The 24,242-nt window shown below is 39.7% G+C and overlaps 1 protein-coding gene across 1 annotated transcript in view; it reads right to left on the bottom strand.

Annotated features, from left to right (window-relative positions):
* kif1ca (kinesin family member 1C, a) overlaps nucleotides 1-24,242 on the bottom strand; it is a 134,924-nt gene that overhangs the window by 15,338 nt on the left and 95,344 nt on the right. The window contains 2 exon segments of the mRNA XM_031791496.1: nucleotides 21,031-21,096; nucleotides 21,832-22,119. Of these exon segments, the coding sequence (XP_031647356.1) occupies nucleotides 21,031-21,096; nucleotides 21,832-22,119 (354 nt within the window).

The raw sequence follows: 24,242 nt of genomic DNA, 5'->3' as shown, positions 1-24,242 counted from the left end.
ATGTAGTGTTGTCTCTCTTTTATGTAGTGTTGTGTTGTGTCTCTTTATGTAGTGTTGTGGTGTCTCTCTTATGTAGTGTTGTGTTGTCTCTCTTTATGTAGTGTTGTGTTGTGTCTCTTTATGTAGTGTTGTGGTGTCTCTCTTTATGTAGTGTTGTGGTGTCTCTCTTTATGTAGTGTTGTGTGTGTCTCTCTTTATGTAGTGTTTGTCTCTCTTTATGTAGTGTTGTGGTGTCTCTATGTAGTGTTGTCTCTCTTTATGTAGTGTTGTGGTGTCTCTCTTTATGTAGTGTTGTGGTGTCTCTCTTTATGTAGTGTTGGTGTCTCTCTTTATGTAGTGTTGTGGTGTCTCTCTTTATGTAGTGTTGTGTTGTCTCTCTCTTTATGTAGTGTTGTGTTGTGTCTCTCTTATGTAGTGTTGTGGTGTCTCTCTTTATGTAGTGTTGTGTGTCTCTCTTTATGTAGTGTTGTGTGTCTCTCTTTATGTAGTGTTGTCTCTCTTTATGTAGTGTTGTGGTGTCTCTCTTTATGTAGTGTTGTGGTGTCTCTCTTTATGTAGTGTTGTCTCTCTTTATGTAGTGTTGTGGTGTCTCTCTTTATGTAGTGTTGTGGTGTCTCTCTTTATGTAGTGTTGTGGTGTCTCTCTTTATGTAGTGTTGTGGTGTCTTAGGACTCTCTTTATGTAGTGTTGTGGTGTCTCTCTTTATGTAGTGTTGTGTTGTCTCTCTTTATGTAGTGTTGTGTTGCTCTCTTTATGTAGTGTTGTGGTGTCTCTCTTTATGTAGTGTTGTGGTGTCTCTCTTTATGTAGTGTTGTGGTGTCTCTCTTTATGTAGTGTTGTGTTGTCTCTCTTTATGTAGTGTTGTGTTGTCTTAGGACTCTCTTTATGTAGTGTTGTGGTGTCTCTCTTTATGTAGTGTTGTGGTGTCTCTCTTTATGTAGTGTTGTGGTCTCTCTTTATGTAGTGTTGTGTTGTCTCTCTTTATGTAGTGTTGTGTTGTCTTAAGACTCTCTTTATGTAGTGTTGTGGTGTCTCTCTTTTGTGTGTTTGTGTGTCTCTCTTTATGTAGTGTTGTGGTGTCTTAGGACTCTCTTTGTAGTGTTGTCTCTCTTTATGTAGTGTTGTGTTGTGTCTCTTTATGTAGTGTTGTGGTGTCTCTTTTGTGTAGTGTTGTGTTCTCTCTCTTTATGTAGTGTTGTGCTGTGTCTCTTTATGTAGTGTTGTGGTGTCTCTCTTTATGTAGTGTTGTGGTGTCTCTCTTTATGTAGTGTGTTGTGGTCTCTCTTTATGTAGTGTTGTCTCTCTTTATGTAGTGTTGTGGTGTCTCTCTTTATGTAGTGTTGTGTGTCTCTCTTTATGTAGTGTTGTGTGTCTCTCTTTATGTAGTGTTGTGGTGTCTCTCTTTATGTAGTGTTGTGGTGTCTCTCTTTATGTAGTGTTGTGGTGTCTCTCTTTATGTAGTGTTGTCTCTCTTTATGTAGTGTTGTGTGTCTCTCTTTATGTAGTGTTGTGGTGTCTCTCTTTATGTAGTGTTGTGGTGTCTCTCTTTATGTAGTGTTGTGGTGTCTCTCTTTATGTAGTGTTTGTGGTGTCTTAGGACTCTCTTTATGTAGTGTTGTGTTGTCTTAGACTCTCTTTATGTAGTGTTGTGTTGTCTCTCTTTATGTAGTGTTGTGGTGTCTCTCTTTATGTAGTGTTGTGTTGTCTCTCTTTATGTAGTGTTGTGGTGTCTCTCTTTATGTCTTTATGTCTGTTGTGTGGTGTCTTAGGACTCTCTTTATGTAGTGTTTGTGTGTCCTCTTTATGTAGTGTTGTGTTGTCGTCTCTTTATGTAGTGTTGTGGTGTCTCTCTCTTTTATGTAGTGTTGTGGTGTCTCTCTTTATGTTGTGTTTGTGTGTCTCTCTTTATGTAGTGTTGTGTTGTCTCTCTTTATGTAGTGTTGTGTTGTCTTAGGACTCTCTTTATGTAGTGTTTTGGTGTCTCTCTTTATGTAGTGTTGTGGTGTCTCTCATTATGTAGTGTTGCCTCTCTTTATGTAGTGTTGTGTTGTCTCTCTTTATGTAGTGTTGTTTTGTCTTAAGACTCTCTTTTATGTAGTGTTGTGTTCTCTCTTTATGTAGTGTTGTGGTTCTCTCTTTATGTAGTGTTGTGGTGTCTTAGGATCTCTTTATGTAGTGTTGTCTCTCTTTATGTAGTGTTGTGTTGTGTCTCTTTATGTAGTGTTGTGGTGTCTCTCTTTGTGTAGTGTTGTTCTCTCTCTTTATGTAGTGTTGTGCTGTGTCTCTTTATGTAGTGTTGTGGTGTCTCTCTTTATGCAGTGTTGTGGTGTCTCTCTTTATGTAGTGTTGTGGTGTCTCTCTTTATGTAGTGTTGTCTCTCTTTATGTAGTGTTGTGGTGTCTCTCTTTATGTAGGTTTGTGTCTGTGTCTCTTCTTTATGTAGTGTTTTGTGTGTGTCCTTCTTTATGTAGGTTGTGTGTGCTCTCTTTAGTTATGGTGTGGTGTCTCTCTTGTAGTGTGTGGTGTCTCTCTTTATGTAGTGTTGTGGTGTCTCTCTTTATGTAGTGTTGTCTCTTTTGTTGTGTTGTGTTGTCTCTTCTTTATGTAGTGTTGTGGTGTCTCTCTCTTTATGTTGTAGTTGTTGGTTGGTGTGTCTCTCTTATGTTCTAGTGTTGTGGTGTCTCTCTCTTATGTAGTGTTGTGGTGTTCCTCTCCTTTATGTTGTTCTCTCTTTATGTTGTGGGTGGTCCTTCTTTATGTGTAGTTGTTGTTGTGTCCTTAGGTAGTGTTGTGGTGTCTCTTTATGTAGTGTTGTGTTGTCTCTCTTTTGTAAGTTGTGTGCTCTTGTGTTAGTCTTGGTTCTCTCTTTATGTAGTGTTGTGGTCTCCTCTTTGTGTTGTGGTTGTGTCTCTCTTTATGTAGTGTTGTGGTGTCTCTTATGTGTAGTCCTCTGTTTATGTAGTGTTCTCTCTTGTTGTATTTCTTTGTTGTTTCTCTTTTATGTAGTGTTGTGGTGTCTCTCTTTATGTAGTGTTGTGGTGTCTCTTTATGTAGTGTTGTGGTGTCGTAGTGTTTCTCTCTTATGTAGTGTTGTGTTTCTCTCTTTATGTAGTGTTGTGGTGTCTCTCATTATGTAGTGTTGTGGTGTCTCTCTTTATGTAGTGTTGTGGTGTCTCTCTTTATGTAGTTTGTGGTGTCTCTCTTTATGTAGTGTTGTGGTGTCTCTCTTTATGTAGTGTTGTGGTGTCTTAGGGACTCTCTTATGTAGTGTTGTGGTGTCTCTCTTTATGTTGTGTTGTGGTGTCTCTCTTTATGTAGTGTTTGTGTCTCTCTTTATGTAGTGTTGTGGTCTCTCTTTTTGTAGTGTTGTGTTGTCTCTCTTTATGTAGTGTTGTGTTGTCTCTTTGTCTCTCTTTATGTAGTGTTGTGGTGTCTCTCTTTATGTAGTGTTGTGGTGTCTCTCTTTATGTAGTGTTGTGGTCTCTCTTTATGTAGTGTTGTGGTGTCTCTTTATGTAGTGTTGTGTTGTCTCTCTTTATGTAGTGTTGTGGTGTCTCTCTTTATGTAGTGTTGTGTGTCTCTCTTTTTGTAGTGTTGTGGTGTCTCTCTTTATGTAGTGTTGTGGTGTCTTAGGACTCTCTTCATGTAGTGTTGTGGTGTCTCTCTTATGTTGTGTTGTGGTGTCTCTCTTTATGTAGTGTTGTGGTGTCTCTCTTTGTGTAGTGTTGTGCTGTCTCTCTTTATGTAGTGTTGTGGTGTCTCTCTTTATGTAGTGTTGTGGTGTCTCTCTTTATGTAGTGTTGTGTTGTCTCTCTTTATGTAGTGTTGTGGTGTCTCTCTCTTTATGTAGTGTTGTGGTGTCTCTCTTTATGTAGTGTTGTGGTGTCTCTCTTTATGTAGTGTTGTGGTGTCTCTCTTTATGTAGTGTTGTGGTGTCTCTCTTTATGTAGTGTTGTGTTGTCTTAGGACTCTCTTTATGTAGTGTTGTGTGTCTCTCATTATGTAGTGTTGTCTCTCTTTATGTAGTGTTGTGTTGTCTCTCTTTATGTAGTGTTGTGGTGTCTCTCTTTATGTAGTGTTGTGTTTCTCTCTTTATGTAGTGTTGTGGTGTCTCTCTTTATGTAGTGTTGTGGTGTCTCTCTTTATGTAGTGTTGTGGTCTCTCTTTATGTAGTGTTTGTGGTCTCTCTTATGTAGTGTTGTGTTGTCTCTCTTTATGTAGTGTTGTGGTGTCTTTCTCTCTTTATGTAGTGTTGTGTTGTCTCTCTTTATGTAGTGTTGTGTGTCTCTCTTTATGTAGTGTTGTGGTGTCTCTCTTTATGTAGTGTTGTGGTGTCCTTAGGACTCTCTTCATGTAGTGTGTGTGGTGTCTCTCTTTATGTTGTGTTGTGTGTCTCTCTTTATGTAGTGTTGTGGTGTCTCTCTTTGTGTAGTGTTGTGCTGTCTCTCTTTATGTAGTGTTGTGTTGTTCTCTTTATGTAGTGTTGTGGTGTCTCTCTTTATGTAGTGTTGTGGTGTCTCTCTTTATGTAGTGTTGTGGTGTCTCTCTTTATGTTGTGTTTGTGGTGTCTCTCTTTATGTAGTGTTTGGTGTCTCTCTTTATGTAGTGTTGTGTTGTCTCTCTTTATGTGTGTTGTTGTCTAGGACTCTCTTTATGTAGTGTTGTGGTGTCTCTCATTATGTAGTGTTTGTCTCTCTTTATGTAGTGTTGTGTGGTCTCTCTTTATGTAGTGTTGTGTGTCTCTCTTGTCTCTCTTTATGTAGTGTTGTGTTGTCTTATGGACTCTCTTTATGTAGTTTTGTGGTGTCTCTCTTTATGTAGTGTTGTGGTGACTCTCTTTATGTAGTGTTGTCTCTCTTTATATTTAGTGTTGTGGTGACTCTCTTTAGGTAGTGTTGTGTTTTGTCTCTTATGTAGTGTTGTGGTTGTCTCTTTTTGTATTGTTGTGTTGTCTCTCTTTATGTAGGTGTTGTATCTCTCTTTATGTAGTGTTGGGTGTCTCTCTTTATGTAGTGGTGGTCTCTCTTTATGTAGTGTTGTGGTTGTCTCTCTTTATGTAGTGTTGTGGTGTCTCTCTTTATGTAGTGTTTTGTCTCTCTTTATGTAGTGTTGTGGTGTCTCTCTTTATGTAGTGTTGTGTTGTGTCTCTCTTATGTAGTGTTGTGGTGTCTCTGTGTAGTGTTGTGTTGTCTCTCTTTATGTATGTTGTGGTGTCTCTCTTTATGTAGTGTTGTGGGTGTCTCTCTTTATGTAGGGTTGGTGTCTCTCTTTATGTAGTGTTGTCTCTCTTTATGTAGTGTTGTGGTGTCTCTCTTTATGTAGTGTTGTGTCTCTCTTTATGTAGTGTTGTGGGTGTCTCTTTATGTAGTGTTGTGGTGTCTCTCTTTATGTAGTGTTGTGGTGTCTCTCTTTATGTAGTGTTGTCTCTCTTTTTATGTAGTGTTGTGGTGTCTCTTTTGTAGTAGTGTTTGTGGTGTCTCTCTTTATGTAGTGTTGTGGTGTCTCTCTTTATGTAGTGTTTTGGTGTCTTAGACTCTCTTTATGTAGTGTTGTGGTGTCTCTCTTTATGTAGTGTTGTGTTGTCTCTCTTTATGTAGTGTTGTGTTGCTCTCTCATGTAGTGTTGTGGTGTCTCTCTTATGTAGTGTGTGGTGTCTCTCTTTATGTAGTGTTGTGGTGTCTCTCTTTATGTAGTGTTGTGTTGTCTCTCTTTATGTAGTGTTGTGTTGTCTTAGGACTCTCTTTATGTAGTGTTGTGGTGTCTCTCTTTATGTAGTGTTGTGGTGTCTCTCTTTATGTAGTGTTGTGTGGTGTCTTAGGACTCTCTTTATGTAGTGTTGTCTCTCTTTATGTAGTGTTGTGTTGTGTCTCTTTATGTAGTGTTGTGGTGTCTCTCTTTATGTAGTGTTGTGGTGTCTCTCTTTATGTAGTGTTGTGGTGTCTCTCTTTATGTAGTGTTGTCTGTCTCTCTTTATGTAGTGTTGTGGTGTCTCTCTTTATGTAGTGTTGTGGTGTCTCTCTTTATGTATGTTGTGTTGTCTCTCTTTATGTAGTGTTGTGGTGTCTCTCTTTATGTAGTGTTGTGGTGTCTCTCTTTATGTAGTGTTGGGTGTCTCTCTTTATGTAGTGTTGGGTGTCTCTCTTATGTAGTGTTGTGGTGTCTCTCTTTATGTAGTGTTGTGGTGTCTCTCTTTATGTAGTGTTTTGGTGTCTCTCTTTATGTAGTGTTGTGGTGTCTCTCTTTATGTAGTGTTGTGGTGTCTCTATGTAGTGTTTGTTTGTCTCTCTTTATGTAGTTGTGGTGTCTTAGTCTCTCTTTATGTAGTGTTGTGGTGTCTCTCTTTATGTAGTGTTGTGTGTCTCTCTTTATGTAGTGTTGTGGTGTCTCTCTTTATGTAGTGTGTGTCTCTTTATGTAGTGTTTGGTGTCTCTCTTTATGTAGTGTTTGGTGTCTCTCTTTATGTAGTGTTGTGGTGTCTCTCTTTATGTAGTGTTGTGGTGTCTCTCTTTATGTAGTGTTGTGGTGTCTTAGGACTCTATGTAGTGTTGTGGTGTCTCTCTTTATGTAGTGTTGTGTTGTCTTAGGTCTCTCTTTATGTAGTGTTGTGGTGTCTCTCTTTATGTAGTGTTGTGGTTTCTCTCTTTATGTAGTGTTGTGGTGTCTTAGGACTCTCTTTATGTAGTTTGTGTGTTGTCTCTCTTTATGTTGTTGTGGTGTCTCTCTTTATGTAGTGTTTGGGTCTCTCTTTATGTAGGTGTTGTGGTGTCTCTTTATGTAGTGTTGTGTTGTCTCTCTTATGTAGTGTTGTGGTTGTCTCTCTTTATGTAGTGTTGTGGGTCTCTCTTTATGTAGTGTTGTGTGTCTCTTTATGTAGTGTTGTGTTGGTCTCTCTTTATGTAGTGTTGTGGTGTCTCTCTTTATGTAGTGTTGTGGTGTCTCTCTTTATGTAGTGTTGTGGTGTCTTAGGACTCTCTTTATGTAGTGTTGTGGTGTCTCTCTTTATGTTGTGTTGTGGTGTCTCTCTTTATGTTGTGTTGTGGTGTCTCTCTTTATGTAGTGTTGTGGGTGTCTCTCTTTGTGTAGTGTGTGCTGTCCTCTTTATGTAGTGTTGTGGTGTCTCTCTTTATGTATGTTGTGGTGTCTCTCTTTATGTAGTGTTGTGTTGTCTCTCTTTATGTAGTGTTGTGGTGTCTCTCTTTATGTAGTGTTGTGGTGTCTCTCTTTATGTAGTGTTGTGGTGTCTCTCTTTATGTTGTGTTGTTGGTGTCTCTATTTATGTAGTGTTGTGGTGTCTCTCTCTATGTAGTGTTTGTGTTGTTCTTTAGGACTCTCTTTATGTAGTGGTTGTGGTGTCTCTCTTTATGTAGTGTTTGTCTCTCTTTATGTAGTGTTGTGTGTCTCTCTTTATGTAGTGTTGGGTGTCTCTCTTCTTTATGTAGTGTTGTGTGACTCTCTTTATGTAGTGTTGTCTCTCTTTATGTAGTGTTGTGTGTGTCTCTTTATGTTGTTTGGTGTCTCTCTTTGTGTAGTGTTGTGTTGTCTCTCTTTATGTAGTGTTGTGTTGTGTCTCTTTATGTAGTGTTGTGGTGTCTCTCTTTATGTAGTGTTGTGGGTGTCTCTCTTTATGTAGGGTTGTGGTGTCTCTCTCTTAGTAGTGTTGTCTCTCTTTATGTAGTGTTGTGGTGTCTCTCTATGTAGTGTTGTTGTCTCTCTTTATGTAGTTTGTGGTGTCTCTCTTTATGTAGTGTTGTGGTGTCTCTCTCTTATTGTAGTGTTTGTGTTCTCTCTTTATGTAGTGTTGTGGTGTCTCTCTTTATGTAGTGTTGTCTGTCTCTCTTTATATGTAGTGTTGTTGTGGTGTCTCTCTTTTATGTAGTGTTGTGGTGTCTCTCTTTTATGTGTGTTGGTTGTCTCTCTTTATGTAGTGTTGTGGGTCTCTCTTTATTAGTATGTTGTGGGTGTCTCTCTTTATGTAGTGTTGTGTTGTCTCTCTTTATGTTGTTTGTGGTGTCTTCTTTATGTAGTGTTTGTGGTGTCTCTCTTTATGTAGTGTGTGTTTGTCTTAGGACTCTCTTATGTAGTGTTGTGTTGTCTCTCTTTATGTAGTGTTGTCTCTCTTTATGTAGTGTTGTGTTGTCTCTCTTTATGTAGTGTTGTGGTGTCTCTCTTTATGTAGTGTTGTGGTGACTCTCCTTATGTGTGTGTTGTCCTCTCTCTTTGTAGTGTTGTGTTGTGTCTCTTTATGTAGTGTTGTGGTGTCTCTCTCTTTTGTGTAGTGTTGTGTTTGTCTTCTCTTTATGTAGTGTTGTGTTGTCTCTTTATGTAGTGTTGTGGTGTCTCTCTTTATGTAGTGTTGTGGTGTCTCTCTTTATGTAGGTGTGGTGGTCTCTCTTTATGTAGTGTTGTCTCTCTTTATGTAGTGTTTGTTGTGTCTCTATGTAGTGTTGTCTCTCTTTATGTAGTGTTGTGTGTCTCTCTTTATGTAGTGTTGTGGTGTCTCTCTTTATGTAGTGTTGTGTGGTGTCTCTCTTAATATGTAGTGTTTGTGTCTCTCTTTGTGTAGTGTTGTGTTTGTCTCTCTTTATGTAGTGTTGTGTTGTGTCTCTTTATGTAGTGTTGTGGTGTCTCTCCTTTAGTTAGTGTTGTGGTGTCTCTCTCTTATGTAGGGTTGTGGTGTCTCTCTTTATGTAGTGTTGGCTTCTTTATGTAGTGTTGTGGTGTCTCTCTTATATGTAGTGTTGTGGTGTCTCCTCTTTATGTAGTGTTGTCTCTCTTTATGTAGTGTTGTGGTGTCTCTCTTTATGTAGTGTTGTGGTGTCTCTCTTTATGTAGTGTTGTGGTGTCTCTCTTTATGTAGTGTTGTGGTGTCTTAGGACTCTCTTTATGTAGTGTTGTGGTGTCTCTCTTTATGTAGTGTTGTGTTGTCCCTCTTTATGTAGTGTTGTGTTGCGTCTCTTCATGTAGTGTTGTGGTGTCTCTCTTTATGTAGTGTTGTGGTGTCTCTCTTTATGTTGTGTTGTGGTGTCTCTCTTTATGTAGTGTTGTGTTGTCTCTCTTTATGTAGTGTTGTGTTGTCTTAGGACTCTCTTTATGTAGTGTTGTGGTGTCTCTCTTTATGTAGTGTTGTGGTGTCTCTCATTATGTAGTGTTGCCTCTCTTTATGTAGTGTTGTGTTGTCTCTCTTTATGTAGTGTTGTGTTGTCTTAAGACTCTCTTTATGTAGTGTTGTGGTGTCTCTCTTTATGTAGTGTTGTGGTGTCTCTCTTTATGTAGTGTTGTGGTGTCTTAGGACTCTCTTTATGTAGTGTTGTCTCTCTTTATGTAGTGTTGTGTTGTGTCTCTTTATGTAGTGTTGTGGTGTCTCTTTGTGTAGTGTTGTGTTCTCTCTCTTTATGTAGTGTTGTGCTGTGTCTCTTTATGTAGTGTTGTGGTGTCTCTCTTTATGTAGTGTTGTGGTGTCTCTCTTTATGTAGTGTTGTGGTGTCTCTCTTTATGTAGTGTTGTCTCTCTTTATGTAGTGTTGTGGTGTCTCTCTTTATGTAGTGTTGTGGTGTCTCTCTTTATGTAGTGTTGTGGTGTCTCTCTTTATGTAGTGTTGTGGTGTCTCTCTTTATGTAGTGTTGTGGTGTCTCTCTTTATGTAGTGTTGTGGTGTCTCTCTTTATGTAGTGTTGTGGTGTCTCTCTTTATGTAGTGTTGTGGTGTCTCTCTTTATGTAGTGTTGTGGTGTCTCTCTTTATGTAGTGTTGTGGTGTCTCTCTTTATGTAGTGTTGTGGTGTCTCTCTTTATGTAGTGTTGTGGTGTCTCTCTTTATGTAGTGTTGTGGTGTCTCTCTTTATGTAGTGTTGTGGTGTCTTAGGACTCTCTTTATGTAGTGTTGTGGTGTCTTAGGACTCTCTTTATGTAGTGTTGTGTTGTCTCTCTTTATGTAGTGTTGTGGTGTCTCTCTTTATGTAGTGTTGTGGTGTCTCTCTTTATGTAGTGTTGTGGTGTCTCTCTTTATGTAGTGTTGTGGTGTCTTAGGACTCTCTTTATGTAGTGTTGTGTTGTCCCTCTTTATGTAGTGTTGTGTTGCGTCTCTTCATGTAGTGTTGTGGTGTCTCTCTTTATGTAGTGTTGTGGTGTCTCTCTTTATGTTGTGTTGTGGTGTCTCTCTTTATGTAGTGTTGTGTTGTCTCTCTTTATGTAGTGTTGTGTTGTCTTAGGACTCTCTTTATGTAGTGTTGTGGTGTCTCTCTTTATGTAGTGTTGTGGTGTCTCTCATTATGTAGTGTTGCCTCTCTTTATGTAGTGTTGTGTTGTCTCTCTTTATGTAGTGTTGTGTTGTCTTAAGACTCTCTTTATGTAGTGTTGTGGTGTCTCTCTTTATGTAGTGTTGTGGTGTCTCTCTTTATGTAGTGTTGTGGTGTCTTAGGACTCTCTTTATGTAGTGTTGTCTCTCTTTATGTAGTGTTGTGTTGTGTCTCTTTATGTAGTGTTGTGGTGTCTCTCTTTGTGTAGTGTTGTGTTCTCTCTCTTTATGTAGTGTTGTGCTGTGTCTCTTTATGTAGTGTTGTGGTGTCTCTCTTTATGTAGTGTTGTGGTGTCTCTCTTTATGTAGTGTTGTGGTGTCTCTCTTTATGTAGTGTTGTCTCTCTTTATGTAGTGTTGTGGTGTCTCTCTTTATGTAGTGTTGTGGTGTCTCTCTTTATGTAGTGTTGTGGTGTCTCTCTTTATGTAGTGTTGTGGTGTCTCTCTTTATGTAGTGCTGTGGTGTCTCTCTTTATGTAGTGCTGTGGTGTCTCTCTTTATGTAGTGTTGTGGTGTCTCTCTTTATGTAGTGTTGTGGTGTCTCTCTTTATGTAGTGTTGTGGTGTCTCTCTTTATGTAGTGTTGTGGTGTCTCTCATTATGTAGTGTTGTGGTGTCTCTCTTTATGTAGTGTTGTGGTGTCTCTCTTTATGTAGTGTTGTGGTGTCTCTCTTTATGTAGTGTTGTGGTGTCTTAGGACTCTCTTTATGTAGTGTTGTGGTGTCTTAGGACTCTCTTTATGTAGTGTTGTGTTGTCTCTCTTTATGTAGTGTTGTGGTGTCTCTCTTTATGTAGTGTTGTGGTGTCTCTCTTTATGTAGTGTTGTGTTGTCTTAGGACTCTCTTTATGTAGTGTTGTGGTGTCTCTTTATGTAGTGGTGTGGTGTCTCTCTTTATGTAGTGTTGTGGTGTCTCTCTTTATGTAGTGTTGTGTTGTCTTAGGACTCTCTTTATGTAGTGTTGTGGTGTCTCTCTTTATGTAGTGTTGTGGTGTCTCTCTTTATGTAGTGTTGTGGTGTCTCTTTATGTAGTGTTGTGGTGTCTCTCTTTATGTAGTGTTGTGGTGTCTCTCTTTATGTAGTGTTGTGGTGTCTCTCATTATGTAGTGTTGTGGTGTCTCTCTTTATGTAGTGTTGTGGTGTCTCTCTTTATGTAGTGTTGTGGTGTCTCTCTTTATGTAGTGTTGTGGTGTCTCTCTTTATGTAGTGTTGTGGTGTCTTAGGACTCTCTTTATGTAGTGTTGTGGTGTCTCTCTTTATGTTGTGTTGTGGTGTCTCTCTTTATGTAGTGTTGTGGTCTCTCTTTATGTAGTGTTGTGGTCTCTCTTTATGTAGTGTTGTGTTGTCTCTCTTTATGTAGTGTTGTGTTGTCTCTCTTTATGTAGTGTTGTGGTGTCTCTCTTTATGTAGTGTTGTGGTGTCTCTCTTTATGTAGTGTTGTGGTCTCTCTTTATGTAGTGTTGTGGTGTCTCTTTATGTAGTGTTGTGTTGTCTCTCTTTATGTAGTGTTGTGGTGTCTCTCTTTATGTAGTGTTGTGGTGTCTCTCTTTATGTAGTGTTGTGGTGTCTCTCTTTATGTAGTGTTGTGGTGTCTTAGGACTCTCTTCATGTAGTGTTGTGGTGTCTCTCTTTATGTTGTGTTGTGGTGTCTCTCTTTATGTAGTGTTGTGGTGTCTCTCTTTGTGTAGTGTTGTGCTGTCTCTCTTTATGTAGTGTTGTGGTGTCTCTCTTTATGTAGTGTTGTGGTGTCTCTCTTTATGTAGTGTTGTGTTGTCTCTCTTTATGTAGTGTTGTGGTGTCTCTCTTTATGTAGTGTTGTGGTGTCTCTCTTTATGTAGTGTTGTGGTGTCTCTCTTTATGTAGTGTTGTGGTGTCTCTCTTTATGTAGTGTTGTGGTGTCTCTCTTTATGTAGTGTTGTGTTGTCTTAGGACTCTCTTTATGTAGTGTTGTGGTGTCTCTCATTATGTAGTGTTGTCTCTCTTTATGTAGTGTTGTGTTGTCTCTCTTTATGTAGTGTTGTGGTGTCTCTCTTTATGTAGTGTTGTGTTGTCTTAGGACTCTCTTTATGTAGTGTTGTGGTGTCTCTCTTTATGTAGTGTTGTGGTGACTCTCTTTATGTAGTGTTGTGGTGTCTCTCTTTATGTAGTGTTGTGGTGACTCTCTTTATGTAGTGTTGTGTTGTGTCTCTTTATGTAGTGTTGTGGTGTCTCTCTTTGTGTAGTGTTGTGTTGTCTCTCTTTATGTAGTGTTGTGTTGTATCTCTTTATGTAGTGTTGTGGTGTCTCTCTTTATGTAGTGTTGTCTCTCTTTATGTAGTGTTGTGGTGTCTCTCTTTATGTAGTGTTGTGGTGTCTCTCTTTATGTAGTGTTGTCTCTCTTTATGTAGTGTTGTGGTGACTCTCTTTATGTAGTGTTGTGTTGTGTCTCTTTATGTAGTGTTGTGGTGTCTCTGTGTAGTGTTGTGTTGTCTCTCTTTATGTAGTGTTGTGTTGTGTCTCTTTATGTAGTGTTGTGGTGTCTCTCTTTATGTAGTGTTGTGGTGTCTCTCTTTATGTAGGGTTGTGGTGTCTCTCTTTATGTAGTGTTGTCTCTCTTTATGTAGTGTTGTGGTGTCTCTCTTTATGTAGTGTTGTCTCTCTTTATGTAGTGTTGTGGTGTCTCTCTTTATGTAGTGTTGTGGTGTCTCTCTTTATGTAGTGTTGTGGTGTCTCTCTTTATGTAGTGTTGTCTCTCTTTATGTAGTGTTGTGGTGTCTCTCTTTATGTAGTGTTGTGGTGTCTCTCTTTATGTAGTGTTGTGGTGTCTCTCTTTATGTAGTGTTGTGGTGTCTTAGGACTCTCTTTATGTAGTGTTGTGGTGTCTCTCTTTATGTAGTGTTGTGTTGTCTCTCTTTATGTAGTGTTGTGTTGCGTCTCTTCATGTAGTGTTGTGGTGTCTCTCTTTATGTAGTGTTGTGGTGTCTCTCTTTATGTTGTGTTGTGGTGTCTCTCTTTATGTAGTGTTGTGTTGTCTCTCTTTATGTAGTGTTGTGTTGTCTTAGGACTCTCTTTATGTAGTGTTGTGGTGTCTCTCTTTATGTAGTGTTGTGGTGTCTCTCTTTATGTAGTGTTGTGGTGTCTTAGGACTCTCTTTATGTAGTGTTGTCTCTCTTTATGTAGTGTTGTCTCTCTTTATGTAGTGTTGTGTTGTGTCTCTTTATGTAGTGTTGTGGTGTGTCTCTTTGTGTAGTGTTGTGTTCTCTCTCTTTATGTAGTGTTGTGCTGTGTCTCTTTATGTAGTGTTGTGGTGTCTCTCTTTATGTAGTGTTGTGGTGTCTCTCTTTATGTAGTGTTGTGGTGTCTCTCTTTATGTAGTGTTGGGTGTCTCTCTTTATGTAGTGTTGTCCTCTCTTTATGTAGTGTTGTGGTGTCTCTCTTATGTAGTGTTGTGTTGTCTCTCTTTATGTAGTGTTGTGGTGTCTCTCTTTATGTAGTGTTGTGGTGTCTCTCTTTATGTAGTGTTGTGGTGTCTCTCTTTATGTAGTGGCTGTGAGTGTCTCTCTTTATGTAGTGTTGTGGTGTCTCTCTTTATGTAGTGTTGTGGTGTCTCTCTTTATGTAGTGTTGTGGTGTCCTCTCTTTATGTAGTGTTGTGGTGTCTCTCTTTATGTAGTGTTGTGGTGTCTCTCTTTATGTAGTGGTGTGGTGTCTCTCTTTATGTAGTGTTGTGGTGTCTCTCTTTATGTAGTGTTGTGGTGCTTAGGACTCTCTTTATGTAGTGTTGTGGTGTCTCTCTTATGTAGTGTTGTGTTGTCTCTCTTTATGTAGTGTTGTGGTGTCTCTCTTATGTAGTGTTGTGGTGTCTCTCTTTATGTAGTGTTGTGTTGTCTTAGGACTCTCTTTATGTAGTGTGTGGTGTCTCTCTTTATGTAGTGTTGTGGTGTCTCTTTATGTAGTGTTGTGGTGTCTCTCCTTATGTAGTGTTGTGGTGTCTCTCTTTATGTATTGTTGTGTTGTCTTAGGACTCTCTTTATGTAGTGTTGTGGTGTTTTCTCTTTATGTAGTGTTGTGGTGTCTCTCTTTATGTAGTGTTGTGTTGTCTCTCTTTATGTAGTGTTGTGGTGTCTCTCTTTATGTAGTGTTGTGGTGTCTCTCTTTATGTAGTGTTGTGGTGTCTCTCTTTATGTAGTGTTGTGGTGTCTCTCTTTATGTAGTGTTGTGGTGTCTCTCTTTATGTAGTGTTGTGTTGTCTTAGGACTCTCTTTATGTAGTGTTGTGGTGTCTCTCTTTATGTAGTGTTGTGGTGACTCTCTTTATGTAGTGTTGTCTCTCTTTATGTAGTGTTGTGGTGACTCTCTTTAGGTAGTGTTGTGTTGTGTCTCTTTATGTAGTGTTGTGGTGTCTCTCTTTGTGTAGTGTTGTGTTGTCTCTCATTATGTAGTGTTGTCTCTCTTTATGTAGTGTTGTGTTGTCTCTCTTTATGTAGTGTTGTGGTGTCTCTCTTTATGTAGTGTTGTGTTGTCTTAGGACTCTCTTTATGTAGTGTTGTGGTGTCTCTCTTTATGTAGTGTTGTGGTGACTCTCTTTATGTAGTGTTGTCTCTCTTTATGTAGTGTTGTGGTGACTCTCTTTAGGTAGTGTTGTGTTGTGTCTCTTTATGTAGTGTTGTGGTGTCTCTCTTTGTGTAGTGTTGTGTTGTCTCTCTTTATGTAGTGTTGTGTTGTATCTCTTTATGTAGTGTTGTGGTGTCTCTCTTTATGTAGTGTTGTCTCTCTTTATGTAGTGTTGTGGTGTCTCTCTTTATGTAGTGTTGTGGTGTCTCTCTTTATGTAGTGTTGTGGTGTCTCTCTTTATGTAGTGTTGTCCTCTCTTTATGTAGTGTTGTGGTGACTCTCTTTATGTAGTGTTGTGTTGTGTCTCTTTATGTAGTGTTGTGGTGTCTCTGTGTAGTGTTTGTCTCTCTTTATGTAGTGTTGTGTTGTGTCTCTTTATGTAGTGTTTGTGGTGTCTCTCTTTATGTAGTGTTGTGGTGTCTCTCTTTATGTAGGGTTGTGGTGTCTCTCTTTATGTAGGGGGTTGTCTCTCTTTATGTAGTGTTGTGGTGTCTCTCTTTATGTAGTGTTGTCTCTCTTTATGTAGTGTTGTGGTGTCTCTCTTTATGTAGTGTTGTGGTGTCCTCTCTTATGTAGTGTTGTGGTGTCTCTCTTTATGTAGTGTTGTCTCTCTTTATGTAGTGTTGTGGTGTCTCTCTTTATGTAGTGTTGTGGTGTCTCTCTTTATGTAGTGTTTGTGGTGTCTCTCTTTATGTAGTGTTGTGGTGTCTTAGGACTCTCTTTATGTAGTGTTGTGGTGTCTCTCTTTATGTAGTGTTGTGTTGTCTCTCTTTATGTAGTGTTTGTTGCGTCTCTTCATGTAGTGTTGTGGTGTCTCTCTTTATGTAGTGTTGTGGTGTCTCTCTTTATGTTGGTTGTGGTGTCTCTCTTTATGTAGTGTTGTGTTGTCTCTCTTTATGTAGTGTTGTGTTGTCTTAGGACTCTCTTTATGTAGTGTTGTGGTGTCTCTCTTTATGTAGTGTTGTGGTGTCTCTCTTTATGTAGTGTTGTGGTGTCTTAGGACTCTCTTTATGTAGTGTTTTCTCTCTTTATGTAGTGTTGTCTCTCTTTATGTAGTGTTTGTTGTGTCTCTTTATGTAGTGTTGTGGTGTCTCTCTTGTGTAGTGTTTGTGTTCTCTCTCTTTATGTAGTGTTGTGCTGTGTCTCTTTATGTAGTGTTGTGGTGTCTCTCTTTATGTAGTGTTGTGGTGTATCTTCTTTATGTAGTGTTTGTGGTGTCTCTCTTTATGTAGTGTGTCTCTCTTTATGTAGTGTTGTGGTGTCTCTCTTATGTAGTGTTGTGGTGTCTCTCTTTATGTAGTGTTGTGTTGTCTCTCTTTATGTAGTGTTGTGGTGTCTCTCTTTATGTAGTGTTGTGGTGTCTCTCTTTATGTAGTGTTGTGGTGTCTCTCTTTATGTAGTGCTGTGGTGTCTCTCTTTATGTAGTGTTGTGGGTGTCTCTCTTTATGTAGTGTTGTGGTGTCTCTCTTTATGTAGTGTTGTGGTGTCTCTCTTTATGTAGTGTTGTGGTGTCTCTCTTTATGTAGTGTTGTGTGTCTCTCTTTATGTAGTGTTGTGGTGTCTCTCTTTATGTAGTGTTGTGGTGTCTTAGGACTCTCTTTATGTAGTGTTGTGGTGTCTTAGGACTCTCTTTATGTAGTGTTGTGTTGTCTCTCTTTATGTAGTGTTGTGGTGTCTCTCTTTATGTAGTGTTGTGGTGTCTCTCTTTATGTAGTGTTGTGTTGTCTTAGGACTCTCTTTATGTAGTGTTGTGGTGTCTCTCTTTATGTAGTGTTGTGGTGTCTCTTTATGTAGTGTTGTGGTGTCTCTCCTTATGTAGTGTTGTGGTGTCTCTCTTTATGTAGTGTTGTGTTGTCTTAGGACTCTCTTTATGTAGTGTTGTGGTGTTTCTCTTTATGTAGTGTTGTGGTGTCTCTCTTTATGTAGTGTTGTGGTGTCTCTTTATGTAGTGTTGTCTCTCTTTATGTAGTGTTGTGGTGTCTCTCTTTATGTAGTGTTGTGGTGTCTCTTTATGTAGTGTTGTGTTGTTCTCTCTTTATGTAGTGTTGTGTTGTCTCTCTTTATGTTGTGTTGTGGTGTCTCTATGTAGTGTTGTGTTGTCTCTTTATGTAGTGTTGTGGTGTCTCTCTTTATGTAGTGTTGTGGTGTCTCTATGTAGTGTTGTGGTGTCTCTCTTTATGTAGTGTTGTGGTGTCTCTCTTTATGAGTGTGTGGTGTCTCTCTTTATGTAGTGTTGTGGTGTCCCTCTTTATGTAGTGTTGTGGTGTCTTAGGACTCTATGTAGTGTTGTGGTGTCCCTCTTTATGTAGTGTTGTGGTGTCTTAGGACTCTCTTTATGTAGTGTTGTGGTGTCTCTCTTTATGTAGTGTTGTGTTGTCTCTCTTTATGTAGTGTTGTGGTGTCTCTCTTTATGTAGTGTTGTGGTGTCTTAGGACTCTCTTTATGTAGTGTTGTGGTGTCCCTCTTTATGTAGTGTTGTGGTGTCTCTCTTTATGTAGTGTTGTGGTGTCTCTCTTTATGTAGTGTTGTGGTGTCTCTATGTAGTGTTGTGGTGTCTCTCTTTATGTAGTGTTGTGGTGTCCCTCTTTATGTAGTGTTGTGGTGTCTTAGGACTCTCTTTATGTAGTGTTGTGGTGTCTCTCTTTATGTAGTGTTGTGGTGTCTTAGGACTCTCTTTATGTAGTGTTGTGGTGTCCCTCTTATGTAGTGTTGTGGTGTCTCTCTTTATGTAGTGTTGTGGTGTCTCTTTATGTAGTGTTGTGGTGTCTCTCTTTATGTAGTGTTGTGGTGTCTCTCTTTATGTAGTGTTGTGGTGTCTCAATTTATGTAGTGTTGTGGTGTCTCAATTTATGTAGTGTTGTGGTGTCTTAGGACTCTCTTTATGTAGTGTTGTGGTGTCCCTCTTTATGTAGTGTTGTGGTGTCTCTCTTTATGTAGTGTTGTGGTGTCTCAATTTATGTAGTGTTGGGTGTCTCTCTTTATGTAGTGTTGTGGTGTCTCTCTTTATGTAGTGTTGTGGTGTCTCTCTTTATGAGTGTTGTGGTGACTCTCTTATGTAGTGTTGTGGTGTCTTAGGACTCTCTTTATGTAGTGTTGTGTGTCTCTCTTTATGTAGTGTTGTCCCTCTTTATGTAGTGTTGTGGTGACTCTCTTTATGTAGTGTTGTGGCGACTCTCTTTATGTAGTGTTGTGGTGACTCTCTTTATGTAGTGTTGTGGTGTCTCTCTTTATGTAGTGTTGTGGTGTCTCTCTTTATGTAGTGTTGTGGTGACTCTCTTATGTAGTGTTGTGGTGTCTCTATGTAGTGTTGTGGTGTCTCTCTTTATGTAGTGTTGTGGTGTCTCTTTATGTAGTGTTGTGGTGTCTCTATGTAGTGTTGTGGTGTCTCTCTTTATGTAGTGTTGTGGTGTCTCTCTTTATGTAGTGTTGTGGTGACTCTCTTTATGTAGTGTTGTGTTGTCTCTCTTTATGTAGTGTTGTGGTGTCTCTCTTTATGTAGTGTTGTGGTGTCTCTCTTTATGTAGTGTTGTGGTGTCTCTCTTTATGTAGTGTTGTGGTGTCTCTCTTTATGTAGTGTTGTGGTGTCTCTCTTTATGTAGTGTTGTGGTGTCTCTCTTTATGTAGTGTTGTGGTGACTCTCTTTATGTAGTGTTGTGGTGTCTCTCTTTATGTAGTGTTGTGGTGTCTCTTTATGTAGTGTTGTGTTGTCTCTCTTTATGTAGTGTTGTGTTGTCTCTCTTTATGTTGTGTTGTGGTGTCTCTATGTAGTGTTGTGTTGTCTCTTTATGTAGTGTTGTGGTGTCTCTCTTTATGTAGTGTTGTGGGTCTCTATGTAGTGTTGTGGTGTCTCTCTTTATGTAGTGTTGTGGTGTCTCTCTTTATGAGTGTTGTGGTGTCTCTCTTTATGTAGTGTTGTGGTGTCCCTCTTTATGTAGTGTTGTGGTGTCTTAGGACTCTATGTAGTGTTGTGGTGTCCCTCTTTATGTAGTGTTGTGGTGTCTTAGGACTCTCTTTATGTAGTGTTGTGGTGTCTCTCTTTATGTAGTGTTGTGTTGTCTCTCTTTATGTAGTGTTGTGGTGTCTCTCTTTATGTAGTGTTGTGGTGTCTTAGGACTCTCTTTATGTAGTGTTGTGGTGTCCCTCTTTATGTAGTGTTGTGGTGTCTCTCTTTATGTAGTGTTGTGGTGTCTCTCTTTATGTAGTGTTGTGGTGTCTCTATGTAGTGTTGTGGTGTCTCTCTTTATGTAGTGTTGTGGTGTCCCTCTTTATGTAGTGTTGTGGTGTCTTAGGACTCTCTTTATGTAGTGTTGTGGTGTCTCTCTTTATGTAGTGTTGTGGTGTCTTAGGACTCTCTTTATGTAGTGTTGTGGTGTCCCTCTTTATGTAGTGTTGTGGTGTCTCTCTTTATGTAGTGTTGTGGTGTCTCTTTATGTAGTGTTGTGGTGTCTCTCTTTATGTAGTGTTGTGGTGTCTCTCTTTATGTAGTGTTGTGGTGTCTCAATTTATGTAGTGTTGTGGTGTCTCAATTTATGTAGTGTTGTGGTGTCTTAGGACTCTCTTTATGTAGTGTTGTGGTGTCCCTCTTTATGTAGTGTTGTGGTGTCTCTCTTTATGTAGTGTTGTGGTGTCTCAATTTATGTAGTGTTGTGGTGTCTCTCTTTATGTAGTGTTGTGGTGTCTCTCTTTATGTAGTGTTGTGGTGTCTCTCTTTATGAGTGTTGTGGTGACTCTCTTTATGTAGTGTTGTGGTGTCTTAGGACTCTCTTTATGTAGTGTTGTGGTGTCTCTCTTTATGTAGTGTTGTCCCTCTTTATGTAGTGTTGTGGTGACTCTCTTTATGTAGTGTTGTGGCGACTCTCTTTATGTAGTGTTGTGGTGACTCTCTTTATGTAGTGTTGTGGTGTCTCTCTTTATGTAGTGTTGTGGTGTCTCTCTTTATGTAGTGTTGTGGTGACTCTCTTTATGTAGTGTTGTGGTGTCTCTATGTAGTGTTGTGGTGTCTCTCTTTATGTAGTGTTGTGGTGTCTCTTTATGTAGTGTTGGTGGTGTCTCTATGTAGTGTTGTGGTGTCTCTCTTTATGTAGTGTTGTGGTGTCTCTCTTTATGTAGTGTTGTGGTGACTCTCTTTATGTAGTGTTGTGTTGTCTCTCTTTATGTAGTGTTGTGGTGTCTCTCTTTATGTAGTGTTGTGGTGTCTCTCTTTATGTAGTGTTGTGGTGTCTCTCTTTATGTAGTGTTGTGGTGTCTCTCTTTATGTAGTGTTGTGGTGTCTCTCTTTATGTAGTGTTGTGGTGTCTCTCTTTATGTAGTGTTGTGGTGACTCTCTTTATGTAGTGTTGTGGTGTCTCTCTTTATGTAGTGTTGTGGTGTCTCTTTATGTAGTGTTGTGGTGTCTCTCTTTATGTAGTGTTGTGGTGTCTCTCTTTATGTAGTGTTGTGGTGTCTCTCTTATGTAGTGTTGTGGTGTCTCTCTTTATGTAGTGTTGTGGTGTCTTAGGACTCTCTTTATGTAGTGTTGTGGTGTCTCTCTTTATGTAGTGTTGTGGTGACTCTCTTTATGTAGTGTTGTGGTGTCTCTCTTTATGTAGTGTTGTGGTGTCTCTCTTTATGTAGTGTTGTGGTGTCTCTCTTTATGTAGTGTTGTGGTGTCTTAGGACTCTCTTTATGTAGTGTTGTGGTGTCTCTCTTTAGTGTTGTAGTGTCTCTCTTTTATGTAGTGTTGTCTCTCTTTATGTAGTGTTGTGGTGTCTCTCTTTATGTAGTGTTGTGGTGTCTCTCTTTATGTAGTGTTGTGGTGTCTCTATGTAGTGATGTGGTGTCTCTCTTTATGTAGTGTTGTGGTGTCTCTCTTTATGTAGTGTTGTGGTGTCTCTCTCTATGTAGTGTTGTGGTGACTCTCTTTATGTAGTGTTGTCTCTCTTTATGTAGTGTTGTGGTGTCTCTCTTTATGTAGTGTTGTGGTGTCTCTCTTGTCGTGATGTGTGATTTGTCCTATATTGATATTGTATTATATTGTATTTGAATCCCAACCCCGTCCCCACAGGAGGCCTTTTGGTAAATAATAATTTGTTCTTAACTGACTTGTTAAATTGAAGTTAAATAAAGGTTGAATAAAAATCCTTTAAAGTGTGGTGTGCAGTGTGTCTCTCTACCTGTCCAGTAGGTATAATGCTCTCCATCTTGACCATCCTGTCTCTCAGAGCTTTGATCTCTTCATCCTTCACAACCAATCACAATTAGAATCAGAATCACAACCAATCACAATCAGAATCACAACCAATCACAATTAGAATCAGAATCACAACCAATCACAATTAGAATCAGAATCACAACCAATCACAATTAGAATCAGAATCACAACCAATCACAATTAGAATCAGAATCACAACCAATCACAATTAGAATCAGAATCACAACCAATCACAATTAGAATCAGAATCACAACCAATCACAATTAGAATCAGAATCACAACCAATCACAATTAGAATCAGAATCACAACCAATCACAATTAGAATCAGAATCACAACCAATCACAATTAGAATCAGAATCACAACCAATCACAATTAGAATCAGAATCACAACCAATCACAATTAGACACAGAAAGAGAGAGAGACAGACAGAGAGAGAGAGAGACAGAGAGAGACAGACAGAGACAGACAGAGAGACAGACACAGAGAGAGAAACAGACAGAGAGAGAGAGACAGAGAGAGACAGACAGAGAGACAGAGTGACAGAGAGAGAAACAGACAGAGAGAGACAGACACACAGAGAGAGAGACAGAGTGACAGAGAGAGAGAGAGGGAGACACACAGAGACACACACAGAGAGAGATGAGAGAGATTACTGTGAGACTTTAAAAGTCTATAAACGTACAATCAGTACCAAAATAGCACAGCACAACAGCAAGCAGCTGACACTAATTGAGGAGTCCATAAAAAGAGAGACATACCTTCATATTATTCTGAATCTTTACTTCCTGTAGAACATCCGTCAGCCTATCAATATGAGCCTTCAGGTCGTACACACCCCCAGGCCCTGCCCCTCCTCCTCCCTCCTCCACCTCCTCCCTCCTGTCCTCCCCTATCCCCACGGTGTCCCAGACATCCTGAGCCACAGCCCTCCAGCTGTCTGCCTCTGTGTTGTCTTTCTTAGAATACATCCTGGTTAGCTCCTTCATCTTCACAATGGACAGAGCCTCAATCTCCTGACGAGAGTGACGGAAATCCCCCAAGGCAACCTATAGGGAGAGACACAGAGTCCAGGGTTAATATGTATCTATTAATATCTCCCAAGGTAACCTATAGGGAGAGACACAGAGTCCATGGTTAATATGTATCTATTCACTCCCCCCCCCCAGGGTTAATATGTATCTATTCACCCCCCCCCCCCAGGGTTAATATGTATCTATTCACCCCCCCCAGGGTTAATATGTATCTATTCACCCCCCCCCCCCCAGGGTTAATATGTATCTATTCACCCCCCCCCCAGGGTTAATATGTATCTATTCACCCCCCCAGGGTTAATATGTATCTATTCACCCCCCCCCCCCAGGGTTAATATGTATCTATTCACCCGCCCCAGAGTTAATATGTATCTATTCACCCCCCCCCCCCCCCCCCCCGGGTTAATATGTATCTATTCACCCCCCCCCAGGGTTAATATGTATCTATTCACCCCCCCCAGAGTTAATATGTATCTATTCACCCCCCCCAGGGTTAATATGTACAGTGCCTTGCGAAAGTATTCGGCCCCCTTGAACTTTGCGACCTTTTGCCACATTTCAGGCTTCAAACATAAAGATATAAAACTGTATTTTTTTGTGAAGAATCAACAACAAGTGGGACACAATCATGAAGTGGAACGACATTTATTGGATATTTCAAACTTTTTTAACAAATCAAAAACTGAAAAATTGGGCGTGCAAAATTATTCAGCCCCTTTACTTTCAGTGCAGCAAACTCTCTCCAGAAGTTCAGTGAGGATCTCTGAATGATCCAATGTTGACCTAAATGACTAATGATGATAAATACAATCAACCTGTGTGTAATCAAGTCTCCGTATAAATGCACCTGCACTGTGATAGTCACAGAGGTCCGTTAAAAGCGCAGAGAGCATCATGAAGAACAAGGAACACACCAGGCAGGCCCGAGATACTGTTGTGAAGAAGTTTAAAGCCGGATTTGGATACAAAAAGATTTCCCAAGCTTTAAACATCCCAAGGAGCACTAAACAAGCGATAATATTGAAATGGAAGGAGTATCAGACCACTGCAAATCTACCAAGACCTGGCCGTCCCTCTAAACTTTCAGCTCATACAAGGAGAAGACTGATCAGAGATGCAGCCAAGAGGCCCATGATCTACAGCTGAGGTGGGAGACTCTGTCCATAGGACAACAATCAGTCGTATATTGCACAAATCTGGCCTTTATGGAAGAGTGGCAAGAAGAAAGCCATTTCTTAAAGATATCCATAAAAAGTGTCGTTTAAAGTTTGCCACAAGCCACCTGGGAGACACACCAAACATGTGGAAGAAGGTGCTCTGGTCAGATGAAACCAAAATTGAACTTTTTGGCAACAATGCAAAACGTTATGTTTGGCGTAAAAGCAACACAGCTCATCACCCTGAACACACCATCCCCACTGTCAAACATGGTGGTGGCAGCATCATGGTTTGGGCCTGCTTTTCTTCAGCAGGGACAGGGAAGATGGTTAAAATTGATGGGAAGATGGATGGAGCCAAATACAGGACCATTCTGGAAGAAATCCTGATGGAGTCTGCAAAAGACCTGAGATTGGGACGGAGATTTGTCTTCCAACAAGACAATGATCCAAAACATAAAGCAAAATCTACAATGGAATGGTTCAAAAATAAACATATCCAGGTGTTAGAATGGCCAAGTCAAAGTCCAGACCTGAATCCAATCGAGAATCTGTGGAAAGAACTGAAAACTGCTGTTCACAAATGCTCTCCATCCAACATCACTGAGCTCGAGCTGTTTTGCAAGAAGGAATGGGAAAACATTTCAATCTCGATGTGCAAAACTGATAGAGACATACCCCAAGCGACTTACAGCTGTAATCGCAGCAAAAGGTGGCGCTACAAAGTATTAACTTAAGGGGGCTGAATAATTTTGCACTCCCAATTTTTCAGTTTTTGATTTGTTAAAAAAGTTTGAAATATCCAATAAATGTCGTTCCACTTCATGATTGTGTCCCACTTGTTGTTGATTCTTCACAAAAAAATACAGTTTTATATCTTTATGTTTGAAGCCTGAAATGTGGCAAAAGGTCGCAAAGTTCAAGGGGGCCGAATACTTTCACAAGGCACTGTATCTATTCACCCCCCCCCCCCCCCCCCCC

The sequence above is a fragment of the Oncorhynchus kisutch genome, linkage group LG16 (assembly GCF_002021735.2).
Source record: "Oncorhynchus kisutch isolate 150728-3 linkage group LG16, Okis_V2, whole genome shotgun sequence".
Taxonomy (NCBI): Eukaryota; Metazoa; Chordata; class Actinopteri; order Salmoniformes; family Salmonidae; genus Oncorhynchus; species Oncorhynchus kisutch.
Note: the sequence above shows the minus strand (reverse complement) of the source record. Positions and strands in the feature narration are given on the sequence as shown.